At 31.5% G+C, this 9,384-nt stretch overlaps 1 protein-coding gene across 1 annotated transcript; it reads left to right on the top strand.

Moving 5' to 3' along the window:
- The first annotated feature begins 4,172 nt into the window (after nt 1-4,172).
- LOC106717031 lies at nt 4,173-5,125 on the top strand. The gene is made up of 2 exons (XM_014510718.2): nt 4,173-4,465; nt 4,906-5,125. Exons 1-2 carry the CDS (start codon nt 4,221-4,223, stop codon nt 5,123-5,125), a joined length of 465 nt encoding a protein of 154 aa, XP_014366204.2. The 5' UTR covers nt 4,173-4,220.
- The last annotated feature ends 4,259 nt before the right edge of the window (nt 5,126-9,384 follow it).

Below are 9,384 nucleotides of genomic sequence, written 5' to 3'. Positions count from 1 at the left end.
TTATCATTTCTGTTATTTTTTAAATGATTGAGAGGCGAATGTTATATCTATTACCCACCGTTTTTTAATACTCTTGAATTGAATAACACGGTGTTATTTTTTGTTAAAAATCTCTCATATAAATGGTATTCATCCGCCTAATACTTTAGCTAAATGCTAAGGTAATTTTTCCATATTTTTTTCTATCGAACTTTTTTTTGTTTTTTGTATCTGTGACTTCATAAGAAGGTATGAAATTTGTTAGTCAACATGGCTCATTAGCTTTGTTAACTAAAATATATATATATATATAACTCTGTGCTATGTCCGAGTGGATGACTTTCTAAATGTCCCTCAATCAACCAAAATGTACAAAATATTAAATTTTCGTTTGTAATGTTATAATTTGTACAAATGTCGTATGTTTAAATGCGAACAAATTTTTCTTTGCCAATATAGATTCTCATTACGTTTTTAAGTAAGAATATAATTGTGTCGCTGATCGAATGTGAACTTGGTCAGTTTATGATCGCACTAGATATATTACGAACTGAATTATTTACTAATATCATAAATGTGATGGATGTATGTTTGAAGTTATCTCCAAAACGGTTCAAAGGATCTTGAGAATGTATCTACTAATTAAGTTTGTTTTTTTAATTCCTTACGGACAGAGTCGTGGTCGACAGCTAGTAGTAAATAAATTCAGTTCACGATATATAGTGATATTATTAACTGTCGAATTTGATGATTGGTCAGTGATATAAATAAGTTTGTTTATTTTTTTTGTATTTGGGCCTAAATAAATATGAATGTAAAATATATTTGTATCGCATTATGTCGCAATGTGCCGTATTTAGAGATCTTTATAATATATTTATCATATCGAGGGGTGAAAGGCTATTTGTTTTAAGCGACATTTTTTGCGATATTGACTTATATATTCAGAATCAGAAAAATTCCCTAATTCTGAATATATATATATATATATATATATATACAGGGTGTCCGCCGGCAGATTTTATACTTAAAGAATGAAAATAAAATAAACCATGAGAACTATCAAAGTTATTTATTGATCATATTACAGAAGAATAACGCGGATTTTATTTTTTAAAGATAACTCCACTTAAATGACGTCCTTCTCGCTGCGCACACTCTTGCAATCTTTCCTTCATGTTGGTGAAAACTCGCTTGCAAAGTTCTGGACTGATAGCCGCAATCTCGCGTTCGATATTGGCTTGTAGGGCCTGTATTGTTGATGGCGAATCACTGTATACGCGAGATTTTAAATATCCCCACAAAAAAAAAGTCGCAAGGACTGAGATCGGGAGATCTAGGGGGCCAGGGTATGTCACCAAATCGACTAATTAATTTTCCGGGAAAAAGCTCTTTCACCTTAGTCATTGTGACCCTAGCGGTGTGTGCGGTAGCCCCATCCTGCTGAAAATGAGTCCTATTATTGTAACTGACATGTTGATGCAGCTCCGGTATAAAAAAGTTGTCCAACATCGCGCAGTAACGTTCAGCGTTGACAGTTTCACCTCTACCGAAAAAATAAGGCCCAATAATCCCATTACCAGAAATGGCGCACCAAACTGTAGTCTTTGGGCAGTGAAGGGGCCTTTCATGGATCTCTTTAGGATTGTATGCGCTCCAATATCGCATATTCTGCTTATTTACGTACCCACCAATATGAAAGTGCGCCTCATCGCTAAAAAAGATGTTACATAATCGAGTAGGAGTGGAAAATCGTTCCAGAATGACTTCAGCATAATTCTTCCTTTTAATGAAATCATCTTCTTTCAACTGCTGGGTAACTTGAAGCTTGTATGGATGGAATTTTAATTGTTTACGAATAATTTTATGAACTGAAGTCTTTTTCACACCCGTTGATGCTGCAATCTTCCGAATAGACTTACGCGGGTTCTGCAAAATTTCCCTTCTTACAAGTTCTGCGTTTTCAGGACTAGTAACAGACGTTGAAGGTCCAGCTCGAGGCTTATTTTGCACTGATCCAGTTTTTCGAAACTTCTTTACCCACGCCCAAATCAATTGGTTCGATGGGCCATCGTTTAATCGTCGGATATCGAAGTGAGAACAAAACTTACGTCTAGCCACATTGACGGAATTATTGTTTGCGAAATACGCCTCGACCGCAAAGGCGCGATGCGCTACTGTCCACTGACTCATGGCTACTAAACAACCCGCAACAATGCCGCGTCGAACGATACCCCTCTCCCCGCTCCACCGCCTTCCCACTCGGCGAAACCGAAATCCAAAGTATAAACTCTTCCGGCGGACACGCTGTATATATATATATAAGTCAATTTCGCAAAAAATGTCGCTTAAAACAAATAGCCTTTCACCCCTCGATATATATTTGATGACGTAATATATTTATATGTTACAGGGAAAGTGTATGGAAATTATCATATATTTACTTTGTCAAAACAATACATTATTAACCAAAATATAATAAATACTATGATAATATGTTCTCAAATAAACTATATAGTATATAAAAGAAAATATATAGAAAAGTTTATACAACATACTATGAAAAGAGGTTATATTAAAGTTTTTTTTTAACTTGCTTTGATTTTTTGATAACGAAAATATATGTTTTTGTTACGACAGTAAAATCTCACGGTTATTTTGAGATGTGCAACTTTAATTAGTAACAATAAACAGTTCTTATAATATCTTACTATAACGTTATCTTACATGTTTCATATTTGAAATATTAATTTGTAATTGTATTTAAAATGACTATTAAATTAAAAATTACTTACGAAGACCATATGAATGAAATCAATATGCTAAAGTTTAAAGTCTTTTAGTAACGATGTTTTAAAGTGAAATAATTATATTTTGCTTACATACAAATGTTTTTGTAAAGATCTGGAATAAAATAAAATGGTCCATGAAATTCGCAAAGTATATTATATAATTATATTATAGTTTGATCAAATTAAATTCAATATTATCTTCAATTATAATAATTTATATTAAACTATAGAATTTTTATAACCTATAAATCTGTTGATCCATACAACTTTCCCATATGTCAGATTCCATTTAAATCATACTTATGTATGGAAAATTATAAAGCTTTGAATCTGATTAAGATCGGATGCGTACGTCTACTGTATATGTGCCTTGCGCCCTGTTCAATAAATATTGAATTAATTAAATGTTGTTTCATTTCTAATTCACTAATAATTTATACAACAAAATACATTTAAATTATAATAAATGGAGGAAAAAAAAGCGAAGAATTGTGCGTTAATTCTTCCTTAGTACACCTAAAGGTCAAACATATCAAATGTGTACGAATTTGTCAGAATGTATGGGCTGTTCTTAAAGCATGTTTCAAATGCAATTTGGACTTTAACATGAAAAATCCCATTTAAAATCTATATATATAAAAGAAAGTCGTGTTAGTTACACTATTTATAACTCAAGATCGGTCGAACTGATTTAGCTGAAAATTGATGGGGAGGTAGCTTAGAACTAGGAAACGGACATAGGATCATTTTTACCCCGTTTTCTATTTTTTATTCCGCGCGGACGGAGTCGCGGGTAAAAGCTAGTTTGATTTAAATGAAACCGTTCTGACATTGCACGAACTTCCTACATTTGAAATTCAACTATTGGAAAGATAGTCACAATAGAAAGAAGGTAAATAGCAAAGTTATCTTTAACTTGATATTAGTGTACACGAACAATGTTGGCTTTATTCAGTTACAATAGCTATTGTATCTGAATAAAGCCATATCTACGGTCGGTGTCAAGGGTGACATTGGAAAAAAGGCAGCATATATATTTTTTGTACTAAATGAGATCACTTCCCTACTATAAATACCGTTGCTAAGATGGGATCATTCGATAAAATGGCGCGTGTAAGATATGTTACTGACAAATTCCGTTCGCCGCCCGTTTGAAATTTGCCTAGGTCATGTATAGACTTGACAAATTGCACAGAAAATTACAGACATTAAATTATGTCACGTTTATAAAGTATCGAAGAAACAGTAAATATGATGAATTAATGCAATTTGCAGATTCCATATAGTTTTTCTAGGCAAATTAATAATAGTCGGCATACACGATGTAACGGTGACAGAAAATATACGTTACCATGGTGTTACCTTGACATATTCAATGATAAACATTGGACAAACATCTTATATATTTAGGTTATTGGTTAGGTTGCTTTTATTAATTTGTTGTGAAAAATGTCGACCAATGAAGAGAAGGTGAGAATTTCGAAGCTTCTGCAAGATCTGGAGGTACCTGAAGACAGGCTGCCGGAGCGGTGTCGGCCGCTGGTGAAGGATTTCCAGGAGAAATTTGCTGAGGAAGTAATAGAAGAACAAAGTAGTGCCGAGAATGAAGAGTATGTGAACCCTTACATACCAGATAGAGGTCTATTGGATGAAAACGAACGAAAGCTCCGCGAGTTACTCGGTGAGGAGAAAAGGTGATCCTATGTGCTTTGATTACCTTGATATATTGATTAAAGTATTTTATCTTACTTCTTACTAATATTATAAATGCGAATGTTTGTTTGAAGGTATCTCTGGAACTGCTCAACGAATCTTGATGAAATTTTGCACAGATGTAGATCATAGTCTAGGAGAACAGATAGCCTACTTATTACGTTTTTTATTTCCGTACGGTGACACGGGCGACAAATAACTAGTATTTATACAATGACAATTTCCAGATTGAAACTAGGTTTATCTAACATCCACTACCCGAAGAAGTTGTAAGAGAATAATGTTTCTCCCAGTAGAAAAAAAGAGATAATTTATGTAACTGTAGCTATTTCAGTTGTGAAAACTCATAGTAACTTAACTATTGTTGAAATATGATGTTGGTATATTATTATATTCCTTGATATTTTTTTTTGTTTTATAGAACTGTAAAAGTACCAAGCGAAGATGCCTTGAATACTGTCGATCCAAAAAGACCTTGGCGCACAAACTCTTGCAAGGAGAAGCTACTGAGAATAGAATCGGATTTGAAAAAACTGAAATCAGCAGATAAGATTGCAACAATATGTTCAGTAGATGATGATTCTAAAGTTAATCTTTCGCAGGGTGACGTTAAAGCTTTAGATCCTACTGGAGTTCAGTAACTTAGTGTTGTACCTAATAAAACACAAGAGCATTCAATTTCTTGTTATTTTCAAATCAATGTGTGGGCTTGAACCCTAGAGGAGTGGGCTGACATTGTCTCTCTCACTTCTACGTTTCTATCTTCCTGCTAATATTTATTATAAATGCGAATGTTTGGATGTTTGTTTAAAAGTATCTCCGGAACGACTCAACGGATCTTGATGAAATCTGGCGTAGATGTAGATCATAGCCTTGAAGAACACATAGGCTACTAATTAAGATCAATTCCTCGCTGGGCGACAGCTAGTATCTACATAATTTCTCATTGGCTATGAACAGTATTTAAATTTAGTACGACTCATTGAAAGACACTTAAATGTTATTTAGAGTTAGTGATATTTAGATATGATTGTGAGGATATTGTTTAATGAAATGCCGGTTGTATTTATTATATATTTCGAGAAAATAACACCAAAGTATGAATTAATTATCTTATCTATCGGTTATATAAGTTTTTAATTGTAACACACACGTATCATGTCAACATATAAATATCAAAAAATAACAACTTTGAAAAGTACAAGGGTGTTTTAAAAACGTAAATAATAAATATATGTATATAGATGTGTTCTTAAATCTGCAGAGAGACTCCAGGATGGATCACATATAATTGTAAGTCGTAATTTTTTTTATATCTACAGTAAAATATTGTAAGAATTGTAAATATGTATTTTTTTCTTATATCCAAATATTTTTATGATATTTTGTAATTTGTGCGGATAATTTTTTTTTCGTGAAAAAATAGACGATTTTTCTTCCTAATCATTATAAATATTAATTTGAACAGGTAATTGTATACTATGATATTATATACTCTGATTTTATCATATAATGAATTTAAAGATATTGCATCTAAAAGTAACTCACCCTTTCTTATATATGTTTTTGGTATCAAACTAAGAATGTTCTTCGATGAATATGGTGACTCTCTAAGAGACGTATGAAGTGCACTTTCTGGTTCTATCTCTTCTTTGATTGATGACTGAGTTACAACTAGAGACTTTGTATCGCTGTTATTCTTTATATTCGAAAATTCATTTGTTTTATCTGAATGAATTGTTTTACTTATTATTGGTAGTTCATAAGGTTGACGATCTTGCTTAGTAAAATGTAAATATCTTTGTAAAATTTGTAAGTATAAAATACACTTTTCTCTATCATCCATATTGCTCTTTAAAATATTTTTCATTTCAGTATCTAATCTCGAAGTAGGATTAATATTTTCGTTATGATTTAATCTATCTATTAAGCTTGGTTCAACAAGTAACATCTTTTTAGTATGCTCCATTTTTTTTTAAAAAAGAGAACTAACTAATCCACTTAAAATTGAACCTAATATAATAGGCAGGAATGCTCCACCTTTCTGAATTATTTTTTTTTTCTTATTTCCGGTTTTCCTTTACACAACAGTGTTCGGAGTATGTTTTTATATTTTTTTAATTTATTCTTTTCTTTTGTCTTGAGCGTTACTTTACCTTGAAGCACGTTATGGATACATTCACAAATACAATTAATTTCTTCCTCTTCACACGATTTTAACAGAGCTTTCCGATATTTCGGTTTAAGTGTATGTAAAGCATTTAACAAATCTTTATGCGTCTTTAGTCTTCGATGCATCATTAATAAATGATGGGAATGTTTTGATTCTTAGCGTATTTAAACCCTTTTTTAGGTATATAGACAGTACAGTATCCATCCGTAGGAAATATTTTGGACTTAATACGACACATATCATTAGAATCTTGTTTGAGATCTATCATCAAATATCCATATGCGTCTTTAGTAGCATCTCTGTAGGCCTCTTCTATAAATTTCCTATCTTCAGGGTACACTTGACGTGCTAGATATCGAATTTGCGTTTTATCACGAGGATTTTTAAAACAGATAATATAACTAGAATTTAGTGAAATATCTCTCTGATCCTTTCCTTGGTGAAATAAGTTTTGTGTTATGTAAAATACACTTAAATTTCTATGATGGCTGCCTTTAGTAAATATATCGACAATGCGACCGTCAGATTCTCTCATGAGGTCATCAATAATTATAAGGTTGGCATCCTTTCCATCGAACATGTTTAAATCTGGTATACCTTGGTAATACTCTACATTTGGTAAGTTATATAAAGGCTGCATTTCATCAAAACACCAAGTAATTTGTTTGAAATCCATGTTACATACATTTTTATGATGTTTTAAAAAATTTGTGACGAAATTAGATTTTCCACATCCACTTGGGCCTGCAACTATGGCGGTGAATGGATGAATAAATTGAAACATTGTAGTCTACACGTCTGGCTACCATGGGACAATGGAAATTAATAAAAAGAGTTTTATAAGATCATTGTAATATATGCATTTATTTACAGTTACAATTTAATGAAAAATAATATAAATTCAAATACTATCTAAAACTACTTACATAAATAAACCTTTAGAAAGTTATACAAAACAAACAAAAAAGAATAATTTAAACTTACATGATCTAAAACTAGGTACAAAACAAAAAATGTACATTATTACACAAAAAGTATTTGTTACAAGTTTATCGTAATTTATAATGACCCCAAGCTAATGTGTCCACATCATTTGGTAAAATATATCGTTTGGTGTCATTATACGATAGACAAGTTTTGTTTATTTTCTGAGTAAATATTGTATGTTTGATGGACTTAAATCTATACATACTACACTGTTGAACATTTTTATCAAAAAGACAAGACTTATAGTTTTCCATTTTCATTCGTTTTGTGATACATTTGTTTACTCCTTTTGCCTTAGCTGTAAATTTATTTTCAACGTCAAGAGCGTACATTTTTGAACGTAATCCTACAAATTCTCTAAAATTTTTTCCATTATTTTCGTCTTTAAAATAACCTAACTTCTTTTTATTAAGTTTTGGGAAACCAAATGCGTTATCGGAAGCGTAGTCAGATGTATCAAATCGTTCACTTAAGTCTGGTCTAATGTCTTCGTAAAAATTTTCTGTGAAAATTTGGTAAATTAAGCTGTCAGTATCAGTATATAGTAGTTTTAATCTATTCTCAAACTTAGTTAACATATATTTGTAGTGGAATTCGTACATTAGAGTTTTAGAAACATCTAATATGCAAAATCCTAAGTAAATGGGTTTATTATGAAATATTGTCGTTTTCCTTAATTGCACCGCAACTAAATTTTCTGAAAATATTGATAAGCTGTGAAATTCAGGTTTGGCAACAAAGTCTTGGACTCCTAGACTTTTACCCCAATTTTCCCAATGTGTTAATAACTTCACATTCACTCGCTTTTCAATATTTTCCATTGTTTTACCAAAAACAGAATTATTCATTAGTTTATAAAAATCTTTTTCGAATTCTGATACAGCTTCGGTTCTTAAATTTGTATTTAAGTAAAGACAAAATTCATTGGAATGATGATGGGGCAGTTGTCATAAATAGTTCAAGAATTCCTGGGAGCAATATAATTGATTTGGTTAACGATTCACTTCGACAACTAAAAAAAAGTGATCCAATAGGTTGGAAAGAATTTTGTGAAGTATTGAAAGATATCAAAATACCGCTAACATACATTGGGAACCCGAAAAGAATTGAATATATAAATAATCTTCAACTAAAAGACCTCGAGAAGCACTCAGAGCATGAAGATCTAACTGTTACACCTCCAAAAGATAAGTACATTAAGAAATTGAAAAAGAAAATTGAATGGGAGAAATGGACCCCATATTAGAAATTAAGAAAATTTATTATGATGTATCTCACCCCGCTGGTTACAGTAGTATTGATAAGTTAACAAAAGCTATGAAAGGTAAAATGTCCAAAGAAAATGTAAAAGAATGGTTGCAATCACAAGAAACTTATACACTACATAAGACAGTTCATAGAAAATTTCCTCGAAATAAATATATTTTATCAAATTTGAATGAACTTTGGCAGGCTGATTTATCTGATATGAGAACTCATTCTAAATATAATGATGGTTTCAACTACATACTGTGTGTTATTGATGTGTTTAGTAAATATGCTTATGCTAGGTCTATGAAACAAAAAAATTCTGAAACTATAAAAAAATGTTTTGAGAGTATTTTTAACGAAGCTAAAACATGTCCAACGCATTTACAATCTGATAAAGGGACTGAGTTTATTGCGAAAGATGTGCAATTGTATTTTAAAAGAAAAAACATTAATTACTATACCACTAACAATCCTGATATAAAAGCGAGC

The sequence above is a fragment of the Papilio machaon genome, chromosome W, assembly GCF_912999745.1.
Source record: "Papilio machaon chromosome W, ilPapMach1.1, whole genome shotgun sequence".
NCBI lineage: Eukaryota > Metazoa > Arthropoda > Insecta > Lepidoptera > Papilionidae > Papilio > Papilio machaon.
This window is presented reverse-complemented; position numbering and strand designations above follow the sequence as displayed.

What these genes read in the sequence shown, in the direction of transcription:
- LOC106717031 (XM_014510718.2), top strand. Translation starts at nt 4,221, where the DNA reads ATGTCGACCAATGAAGAGAAGGTGAGAATTTCGAAGCTTCTGCAAGAT. An exon ending in TTACTCGGTGAGGAGAAAAG is followed by an intron (nt 4,466 to 4,905) that starts GTGATCCTATGT and finishes TTTGTTTTATAG; the next exon opens with AACTGTAAAAGTACCAAGCG.